Genomic DNA, 25,842 nt, shown 5'->3' with positions numbered 1-25,842 from the left:
CATGCCGGAGCCTACTCAACAGGTGTGGTCCCTGGGCTCTTTCTCCTCCTTGTCCACCCACCAGCTCTTTGCCCTTTAAACTTCCAGCCTCGACTGCCTGGCCAAAACAATTTCCGCCAGGTGCTGCTCTGGCCCTTCTACCACCAGGATGAGCAGGCTCAGGTCCCTGACGATTGAGAGGTGAGTCTGGCACACCCTCCAGTCCTCAGTTCTCCCTCTGTCCTCCTCCCGGCTGGAGCTGACCCATTGCGTTGGTCCTCAGACCAGTAGGGTTGGTACTTCTCCCCACTAGTGAATGCAGAAAACTCCAGGGTCTGCCCCCCTCCACCTCCCCAGTGCCAGAGCCTCTCCCCATGGCCTCCCACCCCACTCTTGACCCCTGAATCAGCCTGACGTAGCTGCATCCTTCCAGGGTTCTGACTTCTATCCTTCCTGCTGTCATCTCTGAAAGGAGGGACAGAGCACCATGGCTGAGCTCTTCCCCTACCCTCACCCCCGCTCCAGCATTGATCTCTTAACTGCTTCTTTTTCTCCTCACAGTTGCATTTTTTTCCACTCTAATCTGTCTCCCTACAGCTCAGGCATCTTCTCCCCTGAACTTTCAAGCCTCTAGTTCACGCCCCACAGTCGAGGGGCCTTATTCTGCTCACTTCACACCCAAGGTAAGAGAATCCCAGGGGAGAGGCAGAGTCAGGATCTGATCCAGATCCAGAGAGAAAAGACCCAGAGAGAAAAACATACTGCTGTAGGAGACGAGGGGAGGGAAAGAGAAAGCCGGCTCCAGAGCAATCATCACTCTTAGCATTTATAATGGGTGCAGAATTTGAACATTTGCAAGACGCTTCGGCAGAGAGCAATCCAACTGATTTTCATCACCTCCACCGTGTGAGTAGGAAATATTCCTATTTTCAGATGAGAGAACTGAGGCTCAAAAAATTCAGTCACATGCTCTAGGACATATAGCTATTGGAGAACAGCCTCAAATTCAGGTTTTACTCACTCCAAACTTCCCCTTCATTTTACTGCACTGGTCTGTACTTTGACCAGTAAGGGAACAGTTAAGTCTCCCAGAGGGAGTTGGGGGTCCACCTCTCCAAAAGACCTGGAGATTTGGGACCTTGTACTCTTCTACATCTTGGGATTGGGAAGAGAATCATAGCTCTGTTGCATATTTACTACAAAGACTTCTGCTCACCAGCACCTTCCCCAATCACCCTATTTAAAATTACTACCACTCCATTCTCCATATCCCTTCATTTCTTTTCTTCATATATTACATCAAACATACTACAATTTTACTTATGGTCTGTCTACCCCACATCCCACCAGAATGTCAGCATTATAAGGGCAAGGACTTCCGTCGCTTTACTGTTGGATTCCTAGCTCTATAGTGCTTGGCATATAATAGGTGCTCAATAAAAATTTATTTATAAAACAAAAAAGCAAGTCTGAGTCCAGCTTCTTGCATTGCGGCCCACAATGTGGATCCTCCACAGGGCCTCTCAAGCACTGCTAGGGTCCTGAAATGTTTGTCTCCCCATCCTACCCACCCTGGGGTTTGGGCCATACTGAGAAGTCATTCCGGCTTCACGGGGCCCCATGTTCATCCCCGAGTGAGGGCAGCAGCTAGGTCTCAAGGCCCCTTAATTATGTGAGAGGCCAATGGGGCCTCAATAAAGGCTTCCCATTACCCAGCTAATTACAGGGCTCTGTGGGGCAACCATGGCCCAGGACTCAGGGTTGGGAGCCATTAGTGGAATAAAAGGTAGAAGTGGAAGGCTGTTTACATGTTAATGGCATGACTTGTTCATGCCTTTGAGAACCTCTGATGCTATTCCTAATTGGACCAGGTCATCTCCCACCTCCTCCTCTTCTCCTCCCTCACCAATCTGGAAAAGGAGGTCCAAGCTGGGCAGGCTGGAGGAAATTGGAGGTGTAGTAGGAAGAATGTGTTAGACTGAGGGCTAAGAACAAAAGCCTCCTGGGTCCCATCTCTACATCAGCCTCCCTCCCCCACCAACCCATCCATCCCTGCCCCCAAGCCCTGGGACTAGGGAAGCAAGGATTCAGCAAAGGTCCGTCATGAATAATCTCCTTTGATGATGAGGCATCTCACAGAGGATGGCAGGAGCCAAGGATGGGGGGAGCAAGGGAATGGCAGGGAGAATTGACCACCTCTTGATCTCTGGGATTAGCAAAGACTTGAAAGAGCTGATGCTGAGTCAGAGAGGTGATGAAGGAGGGAGGCTTTGGAGGGCTAGGGCAGGCTGGGCTTCACTTTGCCCACAAATCATATGCAAATGACATGTAAAGCACGTGCTGCAGCTACAGAGAACCTAGGTGTGTTTCCTTTGGACACCTACTCTTTGAGCCACACCTCAGACACTAACTGTCACTGGCCTAGCGGAGCAGGATCCCTGGCAGACCATCCCTCCGGAGCCCCCCCTCTTTATTGCTGGTGCAGGTTGTGGGTGAAGCCAGTAAAACACTGAGCTGAGATGCTTTAATCGACCCTTCCCAGGGGTCAAGGTGGGGCACGTGACTGTGCGCGCGAGCTGGCCTGCGTATGTCCACAACATGCACAGCTTGGGCGCGACACGTGGACCCCTTCGACATTCTGGAGGGGTGCCGCGGGCTGCTGGGGGAGGGGGCTGGGCCATATGTGACAATGGGTGGAGATACCAGTGAGGACTGGAAGGATGCCGAGTCCTGTGGCCAGGACACAGTCGGGAGATAACCCACAGCACGAGGAGAAGAGTCCCTCAGAGCCTGGGGAAGAAATGTGCTGAGCCAAGAGGGCTGAGCTAGAGTGGTTTGTGCTGTGAGATGATCAAATGGCCCCTCTTGGGGGTTAGGGGACTCCAGGATGGCTTGTGCCCCTCAGAGGCTCAAACAGCCTAGACTTTGAGAGAGCTGGACTGGCTGTGAGCAGGGCGGGCAGCAGAACTTCAGCTTCTCCCATCATGATGGAGCCAATTCAAGCCCTATAACAACAGGTGGGGAAACTGAGCCCCTATAGGCTTCAGGGGACAAAAACACACACTCCTGAGCTCCAGAAGAGAAGAGAAGCAGAGACAGGAAAGAGGAGGAGGGAGGGAGAGATGGGAGAGTAAAGAAGAGAGGACCCCCCACACACACCTCCCTCAGCCTACCATCTATCCACATGACTGACGGGGGGAGGACAGGAAAGAGAGCAGGGGCCCCAGCCCTCCCCGCTCCTACCATTCCCAGCCCGGAGAGCTGACAGTGCCTTCAGCCCTGGGAAAGGAAAAGCAGGATAGGGAGCAGCAGCTGCATATTCTCCTGAAATTGCTTCTGAAAATGACCAGACACTTCACTAGGAAAGTGACGACAATTTGGGCCCTGGGAGCAGCAGATGAGGCGAGAGCGGGGGCGGTCAGGCTCTGATCACCACCCCCCTCTCGGCCTGGTTCTGAGAAGTAAAGGACGGGGGAACTGTTGGGGGTGGCGGAAGGGTGGCCAGAGCCCCAACTCTGGACATGGCTCCCCACGACAGCTCTAACCCCTCACCCACTGGGAAGGGCTGCCTCCCTGGGCCCCATCTCAGCTCAGGGCAGGGTGTGCCAGAACACGGGGCTGCCTTGTGCTCTGAGGGCTAGATTAATCTGCAGTCAGAGGATGAGCTAATCAGGTCTCCCGCCAGCGTGACTACCTGGGGAGTGAGCTGCCTGCCAGTGGAGGCTGAGGTGGAGGGAGACCCCAGCCTCAAGGCACCGTGAGCTCAGCGGAGACAGGGAAGAGGCAGGGAAGGCAGAGGTCCGAAAGGAGGCAGAGCCGTCCAGACAGAAACAAAAGGCAGCCATTTGTGTGCTCGCATAGAGCGCAGTCTACATTTTACTGCAAACCCAGGAGATGCTTGTTCCCCAAAGGTAGAGAGCAGAGTGGGAGAGGCTTAGACAAGACAGAATCTATGAGGAAATAGCCATGAAGGAAGTGGGGGAGGGTGATATTTAAAGCATTATACAAACTCTTACGTGTCACCATTAGTCAGAGCCCACAGCAACAGGGACAACGAGATGGTGTCAGACAGTTGGAAACCAAGAAAGAAATAATGACGATGACACATGGAAAATAAATGAAGACGAGAGAGGTCAGTCATAGGAATGGGGGAGTCCGGGTGGGGGGGCGTGTCCCCCTGTCAAGTGCCACCAGCTGCAGGCCCCAGCTGTGGGGCCGTGATTAGTAAGATAACTGTTGGCAGCAGCCTGGCATCTCTGGTGTACGGAAAGGAAAGGGGTGCCAGGGGGCAGGTGTGACAAAACCCAGTGCTGAGCTTGGGGTGGAGGGGGCTATGGAGCCGGGGACCCTGCATTCCCCAGCTCACCTCAGCTCGCATAAGCCCTCCAGCCTTGGGCCTCTTTCCAGGCTGAATCTCCAAAGGATCCCAGTTTCTGCCAAGACAGGGATCCTCACTTCTTCCCTCCAGGGACACACTTAATGAATCAGCTCATTGGCCACCTGCGACCTGAGCCCCATCCCCGACTGCCCCACCCCCACCCCAGTCTCTCCAAACCCCGCCAGAGCTCAGCCGGTCAAGGAGCCCGGAGACAATTTCCCTTCTTCTTCATTCTTATTATCTGCATTAGCTGGCTCCAAGGAGCCTGAGGAGAGGAAAGGGAGGGGGGCAGAGGGTCTAAGCACAAGCCAGTGAAAAGGTGGGGGGACAGGGACCCACCCACATGACCATATGTTTGCAAAGCCTCTTGTTTTATTAGTGGGCAAAGAGGCTGAGGGCGGGAGGAAGCTAAGTTTGGAGAGAGGATTGGAAAGGACTGGGAGAAGCAAGGTCCTCTTCAAGGGTTCTGCACTCTCTGAGCCCCACCTCCCATCAGAGGGCTCAGGCACGGGAGCCTCCCACGAAGGTGGGTGGGTGGGAGTAGGGCCGGTGCTGGTCCAGGAAGAAGAAACTGCTGCACCTCCTCACTGTACAGTCACCTCCAGGCAACGACTCCCCTTCTTCTTGCAGCTCAGCTTGCCATTCCCACCACCCCCAGGGCCCTGGATGACCTTGACAGCCAAGCTGCTCTCCTTGAACCTCACTGAGAACCTGGAGGGGTAACAGACAGAAAGACAAAGCTAGTGCCCTCATCCCCTCACCCCTACTCCTATATTTTCGTGGTGGCTTCCCTCCCCTTCTTGAGGCAAGTACATCCCCCCACCAGCCCCCTATGTCAGAAGACTCAAGGCCGCAGAGAACTTGGGTGGCCCTGACCTGACATAGTACGCTTCACTTTCTGACAGGACAAATTTTCCCGGTCACAATGACCGCCAGCTTGGTCATCTGCCCCAAGCCATCCCTCACCCCCAGCTCATGGCCTTACTCCTCAGTCACGGTGACTGGAAGCTGCCTCTGTGTGGCATCCAGCACAGCCCGGTACATCTTGGTCAGCAGTTCAATCACATGCTCGCTGACCAGCAGGAAGTCCCCCTTGGAGCCCACTGACGATATCTTAGGAAGGAGAGAAACAGCAGGGAAGGGATTCATTTTTTTCTCCTCAGGAGCAGCCTGGGAGATATCAAAGGCCCAGAGTGAGAGGTCTGCTCTCCATGGCCTCCAGCTCGCCCCAGCCCTGTGATGCCCACCACCTTCTCCAGTCTGGGGCCCTGCCCCCACCCAGCTCTGATACCTCACTCAGATGCAAGCTAAAAAGCCCATCCTTGAAGCTGGTGACTGACACCCCGGCCACACTGTTTAGCGCGACGACAATCTTGGCCTGGGAATTCTTGGTGTCTGAGATAATCACATGCCCCTTGGTCAGAAGGAGAATTCGAGAGGAAGTCTAGGGACAGAACAGGAAAGGGTGAGGAAGGGTTGTGATGCATCCCCACCCTTCCAGCTACCAGCCGAGGCTCTGGATCAGGCTGGGGGAGGAGTTCGGGATATGGGCCTTCACCTTGCCATTGCCACGGTTGACCTTCATCACAGTCTCAGCCACCAGAACAGGCCCTTCCTCCCTGCCCTTCAGCTTCTGTAGCTTGGGGTTTCCTTGCAGCCCAATGTAGTCACCGTGGAATGGAATAGGGACACTGAGGACACACGGGAGGTACGCAGTGGAGATAAGGTCCTTACCTCCGACCTCCAAGGTCCTTGTACCTCCCCCCCGAGTTCCCATCTTGGTCCTCCCGTGCTCCATCCCCCATCCTCCGCCGTACCCTGTGTCTCAGCGGTTCTCAGAGCACGGTCCAGGACCGACATCAGCATCCCCTAGGACCTTGTTAGAAAGGCAAATTCTTTGGCCCCACCCCAGACCTCCTAAAACAGAAACTCTGAGGAGGGCATGCAGCAACCTGGCTGTTATCCAGTCTGCCAGGTGATTCTGAGGCGCACTAAAGTTTGAGAACCACAGCTCTGTTCCACCTGGGGAATCTTCTCTTTGCTGTTGATGAAACTGCACAGGGTCTGGGAGGCACTCACCTCTGGGGGTATGAAGCCTTCTTGCCCTTGAACAGTTCGCTGGCACAGAGCTTCTCCCTTAGGACCTCTACCTGCTTCGGGGACAGCTGATCCCGGAATTTCTTGCACTGTGACAGGGGCGGGGAAGGAGGACACTTCAGAGAGGGCAGGGGCTGGAGGAGCACTGGGGAGGGGAAGGGGGGCTGAGGGATGCTGGGGGAGGGGGATGGAAACAGTCAAATACAAGCCCCAGGAGGGCTGTGTGCCCACAGCACAGCACAAGGCCTACTCCCAGACAGGTGCTCAAAAGTATTTCTTGAGTAGAAGAACTCTGTGCTAAGTGAAATAAGCCAGACAAAAGGACAAATGTGGCATGAGTTCACTTATATGAGGTACCTAGAATAGTTAAATTCATAGAGACAGAAAGTAGATCACACTTTCTGGGGGCTGAGGGACAGAGGAATGGGGAGTTATTGCTTAATGTGTACAGAGTTTCAGTTTGGGACAGATGGCGGTGATGGTCGCACAACAATGCGAATGTGCTTAATGCCACTGAACTGTTTACTTAAAAATAGTTAAAATGGTAAATTTTATGTATTACCACAATAAAAAAAAAAATTTAAGTGTAAGAGGGAGGCAGAAGAGGAAAATCAGGAGGAGGAGAAAAAAAAAAAAAAAAGACAAATGAGAGAGGAGTTGCCTGAGCACCAGGAGAGGCTGCCCAGGCCCCGCTCACCTTCCATTGGTAGAAGAGCTTCTGAAGCTCGTGGTTAGCTGTGTTGAAGTACTTGTAAGGGGCAGCTGGCCACCTTTTGTCCAAGACATTGGTAGACGGCAAATCGTTCTTCAGCCCCAGGAGGAATTTCTGTGCCTGGGTTGGGAGCAGGGGGGTTGGGAATGGGATGACGAGAAGACCTCCTGACAGGCAAACTGGCACCCAGATCCCACCACTTTGAGAAAGAAGGCCACCCACAGGGAGAAGCAACAAGTGCAGTTGAGGAGATGGAAGGGAGTCCCCTCCTGATCTCTTTCAGTGTGAATGCAGACTTGAGGTTGGGCAGTAAGAGCGTGATCGGGAGATGGAGGGGAGAGAAGGAGTAGTTCCAAGCAGATACCTTCTACACAGGGTGGTGAGGTGGGAGGAGCAATATGAAAACTGGCCTTAATATTTTGCTTCTGTAGCTTCCTATTCTCGAGGCTTATAATTGCCTACAGATGGCTGCCCCACTGTCTGTGTTAGCTATTGGACAGGTGCCAAATCTTCCCTCCTCTCTGCTCAGTCAAGGCCAACACCTCAACCTGGCATTCAAAGTCCTCTACTCAGAGCCCAGCCTCATGTCACAGGGTCCCCTGCATTATCTAATCCTGGCACACCAACCAGACTGGACTCCCTGACTTGCCCTCTGCCCAGCCCATTCATCATCACTCTGTGCCTTAGCTCATGCTGCTCTCAGCTCAACTCTGCCAACCCAGATTCTACCTATCCTTTGAGATGCAGCTCAAAGCCCTCCCAGATTCCCTGGGCCAGTGGTGTCTCTCCTTTCTTTGAAGCCCCATAGCACTTTGTCTATACATTTGTTTTTGTACTACTGTTATTTGCATGGAAATCTCCCTCTTCTACAGGGTGAGTCTTTGGGAGTCAGGATGCTAGGTCCTGAGTTTTTTCACCATTCAACACCATTAAGCATCTGTTCTGTGCCTGGCACTGTTCTAGGTATGGGGACACAGCAGTGAACAGAGTAAACAAAGTCTCTTCTCACTGAGTTTACATTCTACTGTGGGTGGAGAAGGAGACAGCCCACAAGCAAATAAACATAGACTGTAGCTTCCAATAATTATATACGCTATGATGCAAAAAAAAGCAGAACAGAGACAGGAATGAGTGGTAGCATATTCCAGACAAGAAGGAAAGCCAGTGCGACTGGGCTAAATTGAGCAAGAGAAGAAAAGATCAGAGAGTAGGTTAGCCAAGGAGAGATCATGAAGGGCCTTGTAGGCTGTGGTAAGGACATTTGGCTTTATGTGGGGTGAAATGGAACACCTTTAGAGGGTCTTAGAGGAAGAGTGACATAAACTGACTTAAGGTTTTACTTTTTACTTTTTAAAATGTAATACAACTTATTTTCTTATTTTGAAATTTTTTAAATTTGCATGAAAGCTGAAACAACATTGCAATGAACATCTGAATAACATATACTTCCCACCTAAATTCACCAGCTGATAATGTTAACATCTTACCCTATCTTTGTGCTCTAACACACGCACACATAAATACAAATGCATGTAAGTATATAAATACACGCATATGTACAAATCTTGGCTACTATAGCATCCTAAAGTAGGTTACAGCTATCACGACATTTTCCTCTAAAGCTTAAGCACGCATTGCCCAAGAACCAGGATATTTTCCTACACAATCATGATTCTATCACCATACCTAAGAAAATTAACATTAATTGGACACACTCACCCAACAGTAATGTGTATGCAAATCTCTTCTAATGTCCTTTATAAACTTTAAAAATGTACTCTTTGACTTTGTTTTTATTTTTCCTGATCCAGGATCCAATCAAGTTTCACCCGTGGCATCTGACTGTTTAGTCTCCCCCAATCTAGAACAAGGACTCTTAAGTCTTTATATCTCAGGGAGCACCTAGCACCCTGTTTATTTATGGGATAGAATTACTGAAGGTATAGAAAATGACTTGACCTTGAACACTTCCAAATTTTTGGAATTTTTGTGAAAACTTTTTACTGAGATATTAGGTTAAAAAACTAAAATAGAAAAAGGCAAAACACACAGTACATTGCTGTAACTCTCCAGGAACAATGCAAGCTCTTTGTACCTTCCACTGCAAAGATCTAGTGGGCTTGGTCTCATCACCCTGGAGTCCCCAGTCCTTGGCCTGGTTTGATTTAATTCAGTAAACATTCCTTAGCATGTCCCATAATCCCCCATGTTCCAACTGATGTGGAGATTCTGAGGTTTTTCTTTTTTGTTTGTTTTTTTAGATCTAGAAAGTTCTGCTTTTCCCTATGCAGTCCTCCTGCCCACAGGTCTACCCAGAGCCATGGATACCTGGGTTGTCCAGGCCTCTGTGAGTGTGTTGGGAGTGGTGAGGCAGGAAGGGGAGGGGAACAGTCACAGGTAGTGGTTAAAACTAGAGTCAAATAGCTTGTATCCCAGCTCTACCACATACCAGCTATGGAACTCCTACAAGTTATTCAACCTCTCTGGGCCTTAGTTTTTACCAATAAAATGAGGGAAAGAGTATATTTTATTTTTAAAAAACATATACTTTGAATAACAATTTTCTGGGCATGTTTAACTAACCTAGGTAAGAAAACCATGGTGTTTAATTGTAAATAGATTGATATAAAATTGGACCAATACTTGATGTGTACAATTTTAGTATATAGGGTTTTGTGCTTTTAAAAAGAAAAGGTCGGGACTTCCCTGGTGGTGCAGTGGTTAAGAATCCACCTGCCAATGCAGGCGACATGGGTTCGATCCCTGGTCCAGGAAGATCCCACATGCCGTGGAGCAACTAAGCCCGTGCACCACAACTACTGAGCCCGCTTGCCACAGTTATTGAATCCCACAAGCCTGGAGCCCCGTGCTCTGCAACAAGAGAAGCCACCACAATGAGAAGACAGCACACCGCAATGAAGAGTAGCCCCTGCTCGCCACAACTAGAGAAAAGCCCATGTGCAGCGAAGATCCAAAGCAGCCAAAAAAAAAGTTCAATTAATTAATTAATTATAAAATAAAATGAGGGCAATATAAGGGCCTACCTCAGAGGGTTGTTGAAAGCATTAGAGTTAATGCATGTAAAGGGCTTAGCACATAGTAAGTGAGTTATAGGCAAGGCAATGGCAAAATATGGACTAGTCAGAAACACTGGGGCAATCAATGCCCTGTGGTCCCCCATACGCAGACTTCCACAGTGGGTCTGATTTATTGAAATACTGGTTTAAAGGCAACAGCTCCTGTGGTGACATTCAGCAGATGCCTGATGATATACAGGTGAAAGAGAAGGTAGACTAGAGGTCATTCAGGAGATAAGAGCAAAATCAGATTACAGGTCTGGGGTGTGCAGCAAGAGAGCACGTACTCTGGTAAGGCAGACACCCTGGAGCCTGCCTGAGGAGAGCCCTGGCAATGGAAGAGGCCTAGGACAATGGAGCTTCCCAGGGGAGGGGGAGGAGGACACAGTGAAGACTCAGGGAGGTGGGAAGAGGCCCAGAGCCCCCCTTCCTCAAGTTAGCCAAGGGAACAGAGAGGAGCTCCAATGCATCTCGTGTCTTTACGAGCAAAGTCAGTAAGAGTCCTAACAACCATCAAAAATCAAATCAGCCAAGGTCAGTTCTAATTCACTCCAGCCCTCTGTCCAAGATCTCCCGCTCTTCTCTCTGGTCTTTCCCAAGGTTTCAGTGGAGTGCTGCTCTCCCCCATCTGGTTTCCCTCCAACACTTCTCAGAAGCACTGTTGCTATCGGATGTATGTCTCTGGAAATCACCCCTCTCTGTCCCTGTTTTCCTCTCACTGGAAACTGTCCATAGTTTGAACGTCCAGACCTGCTCTTGGCTTCTTCCTGCCCACCCTGACCCAAGTCCTCGGTTTCAGCCTGGCCTGCTACAGTGTCAGAAGAGATAGAAGGAAGATATGACTCCTCCACCTTCACCTCCAGCCCTAAAATGAATCTCAGGAGGTTGGGTTACTTAACCCTATGTGTGTCCTCTCTCTGCTCTTCAATGAGGCGCAGCCTCTGCAACTGTTGTTAACCACCTAGCCCCAGTCTCTTCTCCAGCCTACTCACCATGGACTAGTTGGTGGGTGTGCTGGGACCCCTTCCTGCCACAAGGTTGCCTGCAGTGTCTATTCATGCCAAAATGTGCTCTGATTCTGCCCCTAGGCCCCTAGGCGCTGGGGCCCTCCCCGTGCAGGCTGCTGCCCCATCCCCTCTGCTCCCAGGGTTTAAGTACATCAGATAGAGGAGGCTCTTGGGAAAAAGCTTTGAGTCACCTCCTCTCAAACCCCACATACTTCCTCTTCCCAACCTGTCCCTCCCTCCTCAATGCCCCGTTTCCACCCTCAATCCCCACCACTTACCATGCTCTTGTAGATGAAATCTGACAAGGTGAGGGCAGCCCCTGACCGGAAGTACTTCCGATAATTCTTGCGAGCCTGGCAGGGACATACAAGAAAAGGGCCAAAGTAAAGATAGAGAGTTATACCTGGAAGATAGAAGACAGGCCTAGAAGAGGTTCTACTATTTTTCAACCACACAAAGAACAGAGTAAGGAAAAGAGCTGAGACTATAGCTGGAGGGAGAGAGTAAAGTCAGACAAGCTGGCAGTCAGGAGGACACTCAAAGCAGAAGGCAGAGCTCTGCTGCTAAGTCAGAAACACACCCAAGCATATATTCAGATCTCCCCAAGATGCACCCACACTCCCAGACACACACAGAGCAGACCCAGAAACACACCAAGACACAGACATACCATCACACACAGATGTGTCCTGGGTGAGGGCAGGACCTTCTCTCTGCTACTCTTCCCCACCAGCAGCAGCTGGCATGACCCGGAGGAGCCACGTGAGGGGAGGAAACCCCTCTCCCTTCCCCATTACCTTCCAACCTCTCACAAAAGCCTGGATCAACAATGCTGATGCCTTCATCTTCCCATAGCGTTTCTTTTGCTGTAGAAAACAGTGGGCCTGTTAGAAAAACTCCACCTCCTGAACCACCTCTCCGCTTCCCACTCTCCTATTAGAGTAAGGGGGATAGGACTTTGGGGATGACAGATACCATGTTGCCCCGAAACCAAGAGGAAATGAGGATCTGACTCTTGCGCATCAGTTGGTAGTGGACGCGGCAGCGCCAGCCTCGGTACATCTTCTGTATGAGTGTGGCCAGCTGATGGATTCGTAGGCGCCTCTGATCTTCCAGGTGGAAAAGCTGTGGAGAGGTGGAAGGGGGGCAGAGAGGGGCTCACCTAGGGGAACCCCACGGCACCAAGATTTCCTAGCCAGTGTCTTATTCAATCGTTCCTTAGTCCTCTTATTCATTTATGCATTCATTCATTTAATAAGCAGCTACTGAGCTCTGACTCTTTAGCAGGCATTGTGCTAAGACTTGGAAACTCAGACACCCTGACTCTCAAGGAGTCCTGCTTCAGGCAGAGGCGCTCAGACCAGCAATGCAAGCACATCTAATTCCAGGGCTCAAGGCAGGCAGGGCAGGAACCCAAGAACTCAGTTCCCAGGGATAAAGTCCCTGCAGAGAGGAGACTTCCTCATCCACTATCCATTCCAGGTTCTAGAAGCTCCCGTCGCCCAGCCTCGCACTCACGTGGGCTCTCTAACTCTTCCACCTTCCAGCCCCACCAAACACAAGTGCACCCTCCAACTCACAGTCTTGGGGCTTCTGATGAAGATCTTTGTCCTCCCAAAGGCCAGCTCCTCTGAGGACACACTCAGCTCCCCCAGGACCTTCTCGACCCCCTCCCTACAGGAGCAGGTGGGGAAAGCTGCCAAAGGGCATCCCAGGTCCTCTCCCACCTGTCCTCTACCTGTGGGGGTCCTCTCCCACAGGTCCTCTCCCACCTGTCCTCTACCGCCTTCCACCTCAGGAGAAGAGTTCAGAGTTCGGACAGACTTCAGAGCCTCTGAGAAGTGATCATTCAATTCATTTCCCCGAGAAGCCCCTTCACGAGCTTCAGCGATACACATGGCACCACCTGGTCTCTTCCCCCACAGAGGTTCCCTGAACTGCCCTTCCCTTCTCCCCAGTCTCCCACTGAGTCTTACCGGTCTCCACCGTCCCAGCGAGGCCAAGTGCTCCGGCTCAGCAATCGGTACCTTTCCAGGAAGGACCCGTAGGCCTGGCGGTAGGCATAGCCTGCTCGTCGCACCCGCACATTCTCCAGCAGCCCCAGGTACCGAGACTGGACGGCCACCAGCTCCGAGGAGAACTCACCTCGCTTCTGATGCTCATTGGGCTTTATACACCTGGTGGGAGGTAAGGCAAGGCCCGGGCTACAGGAGCTTCACCCTTGCCAGTGTCACCCACCCTGGTCTCTACACCTCTATTCTGTACACATTCCCGTTAGCTGAAAATTTTCAGAGGAAGCAGACACACTGGCGTTCCCAGTTTCACTCACTATAGCATGGTCCCTACTTGACCATGACGCTCTCCCCCTTACAGGACTCTCAGCTCCTCAGCTGGCTCTGTTTTTCATGAGGCAAAGGGATCTGGTATCCTATTCCAGAGACAGCCATCTCCCCACCCCCGCACGGACATGTTCTACCATGCGTGGACCCTGCAAGTGTCATCACAAATGCAGCATGTTCCCCTATGTGCCCAGCATGTCACCTGATGTAATTGGGTTTCTTGGAATACAGGTTCTTCATGAGAATGGCCACAGAACCCTTGAACTGGACCCCAGCAGTTGGGGGGCGTTTGAGAGACGCCTGCTTTGGATCACCCTCAGGAAACAAGGACCGAAGGAGGGGGTGCTGGGCCTTCCACATGGCCTGGGACAAGTCCCGGAAGAGCAGGTCGTTATTCTTGTCGATGAAGCTGTTCACGTTGTAGGTCACCTGTACAGGAACAGCACTTGGTCTGGACAGCCCACCACATTGTCTGTCGTGCACGTGGCCCTCCCAGTTTCACTGCGAAGTGTTCCTGGTTCTCACCTCCCCCCAGTGCCTCCCCCATTGCCTTCAGCCTGTGCCCAGACCCTAGTCTTCACCCTCCAGCCCCGTGACATCACCTTGCCCGCATAGTGGCAGATGCGGAAGCAGCTGAGGCCCATGCTGTGGTCATACTGGTGCTGGGCATTCTGGGTGACTTTGCTCTCATAGTGGCCATGCTTGGAGAAGATCTGGTTCAGCTTTGCTAGGAAGGTGGAGTCACTGACCACCCCAGGCCGCAGGCACTCCTCGTCCAGCATGGCCAGGATGCCTCGTTGATTCTGGCCAGGGGAACACGATCAGCCCAACCTAGACCTGGTCCTTCAAGACGTCCACATCCTCACTGCCGCCCCTCTGCCCCCTCATCCTTTGCCCCCTTTACCATCCTTATCAAGTGGGGTGGGGGAGGAGGGGAGAGAGAGACAGGGGAAGGGTGTTCAGGCAGTCTGGAGGGGGAGGTCCCAGAGATGAGAGAAGGATAACTTACATCCTCAATGAGGTTACAGATAATGCCATTATCAAAGTAGTCCACCTTCACCCACGGTATGCCCTGGCAACAGGAGATGACAAATTACACGGAGCAGGTCCAAGACAAGTCTCCAACGGTCTCACCAGAACCAGGCCCCCTTTCACCCACCCCACAAAGGACCATCAGAAAGCCCTATAGTTCAGAGGGGTCCTTGGTGTGGTTTCTATCACATCCTCATCCCTCCAAGGTTGATGGAGAATTTGTGGGGTGGGTGGGCAGACGTGTGGGAGGACCCAGAGCAGTTGTGAGAGAGGGTGAGACAGTGCAGAAAGCCATGTAGGTGCTGTAGGTTGGAGAAGGAAGTGGAATATGTTGGGTGAAGACTGGGATAGGGATTACCCCACTGTGGGAGTGGGGAAGGGTCCTTGAGTATGTAGAAGAGCAAATGGCCATACTGTTCTGGCAACAAGCTATGGAACCAAAGCACATAGGTGAGTTTATCATAAAACGACAAAGCTAATTTGATACATCTTCAAAGACCTTCATCAGTGATTCCCAAACTCAAGTGTGCATCACAGTCACCTGGAGGGCTTGTTAAAATACAGATGGCTGGGCCCCACCCCCAGGTCTGATTCAGCAGGTCTGGGACAGGGCCTGGGAATCTGTCTTTCCAACATGTTCCCAGGGGACACTGCTGCTGCTGGTCCAGGACCACACTTTCAGAACAACTGATCTACATGATACTTTGGGGCTGTATAATTTGTTTTTTAAAAAGCAAGAATGGTATAGAAGCAAAAGACCCATAAGACCATGCATCTCTAATTTAGAGCTTTGCTGGGTAACAGGCCTATAGACAGGAGAGCTCTGGACCAGCCAAGGGCCAGACCTCCCAGGCTCAGGCCATTCCCAGGTGTGGTTGGGGAACACGAGCCTTTCTCTTCCTGCTCCCTCACAGGTCTTTAGGGAATGCAGAGTGGAATTAAGTAAAGTTGCCCGCCCACTTCATCCCCAAAATACCTCCCCAACTGGCTAAATGAACAATCCTATGCAGCTATAGAAAAGCATCTTTATGTACTGATACAGAAAGGTCTCTTGTTAACTGGTGAAAGCAAGATGCAGAACAGAGTGTATTCATTGCCACTTGAATAAATTTTGAGGGGAAATATATTTACAGATTTTTTTGATTACACATAAAAGGCGTCTGGAAGGAGGCCGACTTCAGTTGCCTCTAGATGCGGGGGGAGAACTAGGAAGCTGGGATGGGGTGGGAGGGAGACCTTTCTTTACACACCTTTTTAAGCTTTTTGAATCTTGAAGCATGGGAATGTATATCTATTTGCTAATTTAAAATTTTAAAGTAAAAACATACAAAACTAAAAAAACTTTTAGTTGTGACCACATTGCCTGAAATTCTGCCACAGCAGGTTCCTGAGGGCTCACAGGGAACATCCCTGAGAGGGTTTTGATGAGTGAGACTCAGCCATTCACACTTTGGAGTGAATTAGCTCAAACAGAGAGCTTTTCTAACACTTGGCCATAGGAAACTGGGGGGCGGGCGGGGGGGTGCGGTTTTCGCTGACCAGGGGAAGGAGTGTGGAAACTTTGAGCCACGGGGCATTTCTGGTGAGAAAGTCTGGGTGCTACAAGAGGGGACGGCAACATCAGTCCAGCCCAGAGGAGACAAAAGATTCTGAGACGTCAGAGAAGGGCACCGAAAGGGATGTGGTAGGGTGCCAAGCCCAGGAGAAATGCCCCTTCTAGATTCGGCTCATAGCCTGCCCTGGGCCAAGCACAGCTGTCACTTCACTCTTGTCAGCCCTCTCCCCCACCCCTACCCACCCCAACACCCTTCCATCAATCTGCTCCCTTCCTCTCCTGGCCTGGAGGGCAGGATGGGGAACTGGGGGTGGAAAGCAGAGAATTAGGGCTTCTTGGTAATGCTGGAATATTCAGCTGTGCAAGGGAAACCTTCTGTCCTTAGTGTTCTCATCTGGGGACAATTGAGAGGAAGCTGTGATGAAGGAGAAAGATCTGGCATACGTAGAAGTCATCTGAGAGAGGGGAAGCAGGAAGTCCTCGTTTACCTCTCTCTTATATTCCTCTTGCTCCTCTTTCAGCGTTATCTCTATGAACACCTGCTGTAGCTTCTCATTGCAGTAGTTGATCACAAATTGCTCAAAGCTATTATCCTGTGGTGGGTACACAGGTTAGAGAGTGAGACCAAGACACTTCCTCTGTCTCAGCCCTACCTCCCCTCTCTCACACCCCCCTTGGAGCCTGGCGCTCCTAACCCTCAGGAAGCAGGGTGCTGAGGTTGCCGAAGCTCTCTCACCTCTAATATTTCAAAGCCATAGATATCCAGGACCCCCATGACCTTCCTTTTCTCCCCAGTGCCCACCTGAAGAGGAGGAAAAGATAAATCTGAGGACCGGCCCTCTACACACCAGGCCAGGCCCCTCTGGGATGGATGTGAGCAAAGCAGGGAGCAAACAGAACTTGGGTGAGCCTGACCAAGCTGGAAAGGAATTGGTGTAATTTTACTCTCCCTCTTCCTCTATAGGCTGAAGGACAAGCAAAGAGGGAGGAAAGGAGGAAAAGGAAGATGTAATAGATTCCAGGAAAATGCTCCCATGGTACAAAGTAGAAAGACGTTAAAATCTTCTCGGGAAAATAACCATCCCTTATATTTGTAGAGCATTTTACAAAAAATCCTATGATCTTATTTCATTAATCCATCTATCCCTATAAGGTGTGATTATTCCCATTCTATAGATGAAAAAAAATCGAACTTCAAAAGAGCTAAGCATTTACCCAAATCTAGATTCAAATCCTATATTACCCTGCTGCCTTCTGGTAACAGATTCTAAATTGATAGCACTTTCACATACGAATTTTTAAATAATAGCTCTATTTTGACCGAATTTGCACACCATAAAATTTACCCTTTAAAAGTATACAATTCAGTGGGATTTTTTTTTTCAGTATATTCAAAAGGTATACAACCACCACCACCAAATTCCAGAGCATTTTCACCATCCCCAGATGAAATCTTATACATGTAACCCATTAGCAGTCACTCCCTATTCCCCTGCCAACTGCTGACCTGCTTCCCATCCCGATGGATTGCTTACTCTGGACATTTCATATAAATGGAACCATACAAAATGTGACCTTTTGTGTCTGGTTTCTTTCACTCAACATCTTTCCAAGGTTCATCCACGCTGAGCATGTATGAGCACTTCGTGCCTTTTAATGGCCAAATAATATCCCACTGTACGGATATACCACATTTTGTTTATCCATTCATTAGCTGGTGTACACTGGGGCTGTTTCCACTTCTTGGCTATTACGAATAATGCCTCTATGAACATTTATGCGCAGGTTTTTATGTGGGCATCTGTTTTCAGTTCTTTTGGATATATACTTAGGAGTGGAATTGCTGGGTTATATGGTAACCACGTACACAATTTCACCTGATCCTCACTAAATCCTGCGAAACAAGTAGGCATTAGTGTGTCTCATTTCCCAAATCGGGAAACTGAGGTTCAGAATCTCTGTGAAACTGAAAGACCACACAGTTGGTAAGTAGGGAACCCAAATAGATGAACTCAAAAAAACAGAGATGTTTCCAAAACACTACATTATCGTAAATAAATAAATACACCCTATCCTCCTTACTCTGTTCATCTCAGAACCCAAGGCATGGGGCGGGCAGAGGAGAGTGCTGAGGGAGGAGGGCAGTCTCTCACCTGGATACTCTCATTGATTCGATTCACCAGCCAGGTGAAAAGGCGGCTGTAGACGTTCTTAGCCAGAGCATCCCGAGCGTACTGAGCCTGCAGGGCAGTGCCAACTGGTTAGTGTGGCAGCCACAGAACAGACTCAAAACTCAGCCTCCTCCCACAGGGCCCCTCACCTGGACGACATTCAGTGCAGTGACCACTTTTTCTCTGGCCGTTTCCATGGTCCTTGAGCACAAAGCTCTCTCTAGTTCCACTGAATTCAAACCCACCATTTCCCCAATCTCTTGAATACCTGGAGTGATGAGGAAATACAACATGGCCTGAGAGAGGGCTTGCTCCCAGGGGAGGGAGGGAGGGCTGAAAAGTGGAACTGCTGAGAGCCTGCTGTTCCTGGGTCTTACTGGGAAAGTCCTTACAGCCAATCCAGAACATGGCTCTGGAGGAATCTCTGGGGAGGAGGAGGAAAGGGAGATCTTGACGCTTTGCATGCATTATCTCCTTTAATATGAGAATCTCCTGAAATGAGTGTAATTGTCCCCATTTCTGCAAAAAATCCACTGAGACTCAGAGAGGTCCCAGAACCTAGGTCTACCAAACATCAAAACCTCATTCCAATATGCCTCACAGGGAGCTCTGAATGAGTATGTTTGGGGAAGAACTCCTGAGCGGGCAGAGGGGGACTGAATCAGAGTGAGGTCTATTATGCTGGAGATGGTGGAAGAACAGAAATTGTAGCAGGAGATTCAGGGAGCTGGTTGGGTGCAGACCTCTCCCATCACGGATGCCACTTGCTGGTACCCCATTGGCCTGGAACTCGTCTGCCAGTTCCACATTCCCCAGCTTCAACACCAGGGCCACCACCTCTAGCACCTGCCGAATCTCCTCCTTGGAGAACCCAATCACAGTCATCGCACTCTTGGAGAGAAAGGAGAAGTCCAAAGTTGAACTGCGGTGCCAGTCTTACGCCTCCCTTCTCAAAGCCAGAGCCTGGGCTCAGGGCATGGCCTAATGGCCCATCCCAGGTACTCACCTGGAGGGCCTTGAAGTTGGCAGTGTCGTCCATGCCATCCACCCTGGATGCCCCCGGGTTCAGGTAGGCATAGCCATTTGTGTCCCGCTCAAGCTTCAGGGCCTCTGGGAGGGCCAGCATGAGGGAAGAGGGTCAGTACACATGCTTTCTGGAGTCCTCCAGCCTTGACCCTCACGGTCCTTGTCCTAGGTTGGTTCATTCATTTATTCAGAGGAGCCGTTTTTGTTTTAGGTTCTTCCCCTGCCTCTTTTGTTTTGGGATCACTAATTCCTGTGATGATCGACTACATTTTCAAGTGGTATTTAGGGTTTGGGTGTTCATAATTGTTGAGGTTTTCCCCAACTTTTATGAAAGAAAAGCCTCATTCTACTCTTTTCCCCACCATCAGGGTTCCAAACAATAAAAACAAACAAGACACCTCTCTGTCCTGCTCAGTTCTCAATGGTTCTCGGAGGATGAAGGCGAGGAAAGAAGGGGGAGCACACATCTGCCACCCACCCCCAGCCTCAAGGCCTCACCCTAGGCCCATCTTGGCGCACCCATTATTTGTTCACAAAGCACCAACCAAGTGACAGATACTATGTTCCCCAACCCTGACTCCCTTCGGGAAGGTTTTCTCTGTGCATAGCTGAGCCAAGTGGCCCTCTTGGGTTCCCCCATTGTGCATCTCTACCCCAGACCACATCACATGGGCTGGGCTTTGGGGTTTTTTCTGTCCCTCCTACAAATGAACAACTTGCGTGTTGGGACTGTGTTTTTCATCTTCATATTCTGTGTGCCTGGCTGGCATGCAGGAACTTTTTTCTTTTTAATAAATGAATCAAGGGAATGGTCAAAGCCGTTCACCTGAGATGGGAAGGAATGGGTTAATCATGGAGCTTGAAGGGTATCAGTTATCTGTTATTCAAATGATCTGAGAATCAGGGAGTGACCCTCAAACTAGAGTTTAATGGCAGTTTCCCCTGAGACACAAATTTTGAAATAAGAGCCTGCTAAAGAGGGGTGTCTGGAAGGAGAATGAGTCAGAAAGGCCCTGGGATGATGACACCAGGGAGGGAGGCCCCACCCAGACTCAACTTAAATCAGTGAGTGAGAATCAGCCAGAGCACAACTCTAGTACCTATGATTCAGAAAAACAGAATACAGTCAAGACAATTAAGCCAGGAGGGAGGATGAGACCTGTGGGGGCTCTTGAACCATAGAGATCTCCAGGAGGGGGAAAGGAGACAGGCACAAGTCCAGCATAGAATAACCAGAAACCAAAGGGACAGGTTCTTGGAGGCCAAGACACCCACAGTGCCCACAGTTAGAGGGGGGATTGAGAGGGGAAACTCTGGCAGGGCTTTAAGTCCCATCAGACCCTGCAGTAATGCCCATCCTGAGCCACCTCAGGCCCATCCAGCATCCAGGCTGAGATGGTCTCTTCCCCAAGACAACGTAAGGTGCTCCATGCCTTCTGCCCCTCTAGCTAGCTGCAGAGCCTATTGGCACTGATCACACTGTATTGTGATGTAGCTGTTCATGCATCTGCCATCCCTAGAAGACTCTAAGTTCTTCGAGGACAAGGTCTCTTACTCACCTCTGTATCCCTAGAAGCTAGCACAGTAGGTGTTCAAGAGATGTTTGATGAATGATTGAATGGAACCTCCACAGAACTATCTAAGAAGAGAAAATCAAGGACAAGGTCCTGGGCGAGGCAGATGTACACCCAGGACAACTTCAGCTAGAGCTCATTGAAAGTTCTTGAACACTTGTAACCTCCTGCCTGCTTTCCTGCTGAGCTACGGACAAAGTCCCTTAAATTGAAGATAGGAGAGATGGTAGATGGAAATAAGTGTTCCATTTTTGAAGCCAGCTTGGGGAAAGAGGAATCCAGACAAGACAGAGAAATAAGAGCAGGGAAGAGGTAAGAAGGCTTATTCCTAGCAATAAAACCCCAGAAATGGAAGAGAACACAGAGGTCAAGGGATTTGTTCCCAGCAATGGGTGGATGAGATTCAGGGTGGGGACTGCCCTGAGATTCAAGGGAAGAGGGCTACAGGGATCCAGAGAGGTCCAGGGGTTCTGGGCATTGAATGGAGGCTAGGGATGTTCTGCCATGTGTCGGGGGCAGGCACATACTCAGCAGCTCTGGATCTGCTCCAGCCAGTAGCTGATAGAAGATGTGGAAGTTCCTTTCTCCTTCAAGGTGCTTCACCACGCGGGATTTCTCAAGCAGATCTGGCAGAGAATTTGAAAATCACGTTCTGAGGACCTGGGAGGTACTGCAGCTTCCCTCTAATTCTGCCCTCATCCCTAGCGTTCCTAGTGGTTGGGAAGCCTGGTAGTCTAACATTCCTCCTTCCTACAGCAGCAGATTAGCCAAAAGGAACACCGTGGGGGCAGGTGGGACAGGTGGTAAGCGGGATGGGGAGACACGTACAGTTTGTGATGATGCCACCAAGGGGGGATCCCTTGAAGTCAAACTCAACATCCATGTATTTTCCCTTCAGAGACCAGAGAGAGAGAGAGAGACTTGGCTTCCTCCTCTTCTCGCCACCCTGTCCAGGAGGGATCTGCGCCTTGTTCCTCCCTCTCAAGGCCCCACACCCTCTTGTCCCAGTCCGGGGAGATGTTCACTCACAAATCGAGAGGAGTTGTTGTTGCGAATGGTCTTGGCATTGCCAAAAGCTGCGGAGATGAGGGGAGGGGGAATACGATGGCTGAGGCGAGAAGAGGGACTCCAGAGCAGGGGAAGGGGGAAGGCCCTCCAGCCATGAGGTCGATCTCAGGTTTCTCAGGCTGAGCAAGAACAGCGATGTGGGGAACACTGGGGACGGTAGGGTGGGGTGGGGGTGGATCGGGCAGAGACTGGACTTCTCACCCTCCAGCACTGGATTTGACTGAAGCAGTTGTTCCTTCACAGAGTTCACCCGTTCCCCTTCCCCACAGACAGCCGCCACGTAAGTCATCACTAGCTTACTAGCCTCTGCAAGAGAAACCCTCGCGTGAATCCCCACCAATGCCCTTAACCTCCCTCATCCCAGCACCTCACACCACTCAGAGTCAGAAAAAGCCAGGGAGGAATTTCAGGGGGTGGGGGCAGAACTGGGCCTGGCTTGGAAAGAGACAAGGGGGTAGTTCCAGCAGTGACTCCATGGCTTCCCCGCCGGGCGCCTCACCTGTCTTGCCAGCTCCACTCTCGCCCGTGATGAGGATACACTGGTCTTGGTCCTGGTCCCTCAGTGACTGGTATGCCTCATTTGCCAGTGCATAGCTTGTGGGGAGGAAGTGGGTGGTGACTAGTGTGGGACCAGTCCAGGACAACCCCTTTCACTCGACCCCCAACCCCCAGACTCATTCGCCCTCCCCACTTGGACCAGACCAAGGCAAGTGACAGGCCCAGGAAGGGGCCTCCAGAGGGCCAAGGGAGGAAGGGGCAGCTGGAGAACCTCCTTCAGGAGGAAGGAAAGAGGAAATTAGGATGTGTCATCATAGCGAGCCGGGGCCCTGTCACCTTTCCTCGGTCCCTCTACTCACACATGGGGCTTCAGCTCGTAGAAGGTATAGTCCCTGTATCTGGCAATGAACTCTGGGCCATAGATGGGCAGCTGTTGGTAGGGATTCACTGAGACCAACACGTTCCCAATGTAGGTCTGGAGCCAGGGAAGATGAAGGGAATGAGCGAGGGTGGGGGTTAGGGGGAGGCACATGAACTCTCTGGCCACACGGCCACAGGCAGGGGCACCCGTAAGCACTCACATAAATCTCCCCGTTCTCATAGCGCAGCTGGAGGTTCTTGATCAGAGACTCCTGCTCCAGGGGTTCCAGGAGCACAAGGTCCTCCACCCCAATGGACCCTTCCAGGAGAGTCATGTCCAGAGGAGCAGCTGATCCTGGGATCAGTTTGTTGATGTCTGCTCAGCTTTAGAGGCCAGTAGCTGTTTGAGGGGAGGAAGGCAGAAGGACCAAGAGAGCTTTCCCCTCCCCCAGTTCTGGCCCTACAGAGAGCCCCCAACCTGGGAAAGGCCTCTGGGCCAGCCCAAGCTAACAGTGGAGGCTGCAGAAACTCCTGGTGGGAGGCGAGGGAATGCTCTGCTCCCTGAATTAGGGTTGGTGGGGGTGGGACAGGACCACCAGGGTAAAGAAGGCACCCAGTAGGCAGCAGCTGGGGGAGCATCCTTGTGCTTGCAGGGGAGAGGGCTGGGGAGGAAAGGGTAAGCAAACTTCATGCCACAGCCAGGCACCAAAAGCTCCCTCCCTCCTGCACGGAGGCTGAGGCCAGGGTCCAGACTCCCTGACTCTTTGTCCCCCATTCTCCTTCTCAACTCCCCGCCTCTCACAGCCCCCGTTTCAGTCACCCAGCACACCCCATACCCCTTTGAAAAATTGTGCCAGTGTCTTTCCTCCCATCTCTCTGCTACAGTGAGATTCATTTTTTAAATGGGGACTGGAAGAGGTGATGAGCTCAAGGACAGAGATGGAAGTTCCTCCGTAAAAGGCTGGAATACCCCAAAGAAAATGAAAATGAGGTTTGTTTCCCCAAAAGCAAGTAGCTGTCAGGACCTCTGGATGTGCCTACACGTCTGTCCCTATATTTCCATGTCCAGATTTTACACCCATGACCATAAGCTTCTGGCATGGACTTTGCCCCAGAGGGACACACCTAGCTTTTTAGTAGCTGGTGGGAATGGGCAGAGTCAGAGGGGCAGGGGACACCGTGCGGCTCGGCCTCCACGCAGTAGGCATATGGCAGGTGCTCCCTAGAGTGGAAGCCCAGCCCTCCTCAGTCTTTCCTGGGGGACTGAGTAGGCAGGGCGACCTGTGCAGGACGGGACTATTACAATGGTCAACGCCACTCCCTAACAGGAATAAAAGAGCCACATCCTCCTGTGCTGCATTGCTGAAACTGACTGGGGGAAGGGAGGGAAGCAGGAAGGGAAGGTGGGGCAAGAAGGGGGCACGGGCTGCCTTCTCCCTTCACTCTGCCTTCCCCAAGCTTCGGGAAAAGGGAGCACCTGTCACTTCCTGTAAAGTCACAACGGAGGGAGCAATAATAATGACTATCGCAACCTTTAGCAATCAGGTAGTATGTACTACGGGCTAGGCAGGCTCTAAACACTTTACATACACTAATTCACTTGATGCTTACAATATCCCCATGAAGTAGATACTATTATCATCCCACATTTTCTAGATTAAACAAAAAAAGTTAAGATTTTAAATAACTTGGCAGGGAAGGGAGAGAAGCAGAAGCAGAGCTGGGAGAAGGCATCTTCTTTGGATTTAGATTTGAAAGAAATGGGAATAAGATTGGTTGGAGGTGGGGGAAGCAGCCCCCACATGGGGCACCCAAAGATGTGAAAAGAGAAGTACAGGCAGGTTACGGAAGGACTCACCCAATACTGGAACTAGGGTGTAACTTCAGTGTCTCTTGGAGACTGGTGGATGAAATCCCAATTCGACAGGAAGGGGGCATAGGAGTCCCAGGCCCCAAGGCTGGAGAGGTGCCCTCGTTAATGGGAGCTGTCCATGGTGTCAAGGAAGACAGGAGATATTCGACCCTCTTCTTCCCAGCGTCCACGATGCTGACCTTCCTCTGTGCAGCCTCCTCCAGCCAGGGCTCCCTGTGCCAGTCAGGCCAGGCGAGCCCTGAGATGGCTGCTCAGCACAAAGTCCGAGGCTGTTCCTGCTGAGGGTGTGGCTCGCTTAACCCTTCACAGGCCTGCAGCCCCAGAGGGAGACACTCAGTCGCATGAGAAAGCCCCCTCTAGGTAGGAAGGGGTATCTGGCTGGCCTTAGCTGAGGGGTTCAAGCAGAGTTCTTGCTCCATTGCCCCCAAAATTTGGAAATGAGGGCAGAAGGAGCAGACTTTATAGCCAAGGAAAAGCTTTTTCCAAAAGTCAGGAATATTGTCAAAGAGGAAGTTAGGCTGGGGTGTCTTCTAACCAAAGAAGTAGTACCTCCCTCAAACCTACCCTTCCTATCTTGTTCAGAGCCAGGGGGTACTGATGACATTATTGGAAGAACTAAGCAGACAAAATCCCCAAATTTCTCTCCACTTCCCTCCCCCCATGAATCAGACCCCATCATACAGGTCCAAAGATTAAAGTTAGTGGTAACAACTGACATTTCATTCATTCAGTGAACTCCCACCTATGTCACCTCATTGAATCACACCACCCTGTGAGGTAGGCAGTGCAGACTCACTCCATTAAAAAGGAAAATTAGAGACAAACACCGAGGCTCAGAGAGGTTACACAATGTGCCCCTAGTTCCACAGACGGCACGTGGCAGAACCAGGAACAGAAAAATGCAGCTTCCTGACCCTAAGTTGGCCACAGGTTCCAGCCCAAGTCCTGGTATTTCTCATTTTATTCCTTCTTCTGTGCTAGAATACCGAATAAGACCCTGGGATGCTCTTTCCTGGGCACTACCTCAGCTGGAAATAACTCCCTCCAGTGGACAAGAAGCTTTAAAATCCTATTTCCCAGGGTACCCCCTCATCCA

General features: G+C 51.0%; 1 protein-coding gene across 2 annotated transcripts; it reads right to left on the bottom strand.

Annotated features, from left to right (window-relative positions):
- Nucleotides 1–190: 190 nt before the first annotated feature.
- MYO1A (myosin IA) lies at nucleotides 191–25,842 on the bottom strand. 2 transcript variants are annotated; one of them, XM_033866437.2, is made up of 28 exons: nucleotides 24,732–25,842; nucleotides 23,095–23,273; nucleotides 22,873–22,988; nucleotides 22,515–22,609; nucleotides 22,217–22,321; nucleotides 21,977–22,023; nucleotides 21,776–21,839; nucleotides 21,475–21,573; nucleotides 19,354–19,457; nucleotides 19,091–19,238; nucleotides 18,497–18,615; nucleotides 18,330–18,416; nucleotides 16,913–16,978; nucleotides 16,665–16,769; nucleotides 14,599–14,661; nucleotides 14,192–14,392; nucleotides 13,792–14,018; nucleotides 13,227–13,427; nucleotides 12,831–12,924; nucleotides 12,226–12,375; nucleotides 12,048–12,116; nucleotides 11,529–11,603; nucleotides 7,152–7,286; nucleotides 6,437–6,543; nucleotides 5,916–6,048; nucleotides 5,649–5,801; nucleotides 5,343–5,470; nucleotides 191–5,068 (listed from the first exon to the last, which is right to left on the bottom strand). In XM_033866437.2, the coding sequence occupies exons 2-28, from the start codon at nucleotides 23,206–23,208 to the stop codon at nucleotides 4,942–4,944; spliced, it is 3,132 nt and encodes a 1,043-aa protein (XP_033722328.1). In that variant the 5' UTR covers nucleotides 23,209–23,273; nucleotides 24,732–25,842; the 3' UTR covers nucleotides 191–4,941. The 2 variants fall into 2 exon arrangements, with proteins under 2 accessions (XP_033722328.1, XP_033722330.1); XM_033866439.2 differs by having other exon boundaries at nucleotides 23,095–25,842.

This window comes from Tursiops truncatus, chromosome 11 (genome assembly GCF_011762595.2).
Source record: "Tursiops truncatus isolate mTurTru1 chromosome 11, mTurTru1.mat.Y, whole genome shotgun sequence".
Taxonomy (NCBI): domain Eukaryota; kingdom Metazoa; phylum Chordata; class Mammalia; order Artiodactyla; family Delphinidae; genus Tursiops; species Tursiops truncatus.
Note: the sequence above shows the minus strand (reverse complement) of the source record. Positions and strands in the feature narration are given on the sequence as shown.

Bases quoted from the DNA above. Each gene is read 5' to 3' on its own strand.
- MYO1A (XM_033866439.2), bottom strand. From the start codon at position 23,208: ATGACTCTCCTGGAAGGGTCCATTGGGGTGGAGGACCTTGTGCTCCTG. The intron at 16,979-18,329 runs GTGAGAGACTGC...CCTCCTCTTCAG, and splicing joins GAATCAATGAGAGTATCCAG to GTGGGCACTGGGGAGAAAAG. The intron at 14,662-16,664 runs GTAAACGAGGAC...TCCTGTTGCCAG, and splicing joins AAGAGGAATATAAGAGAGAG to GGCATACCGTGGGTGAAGGT.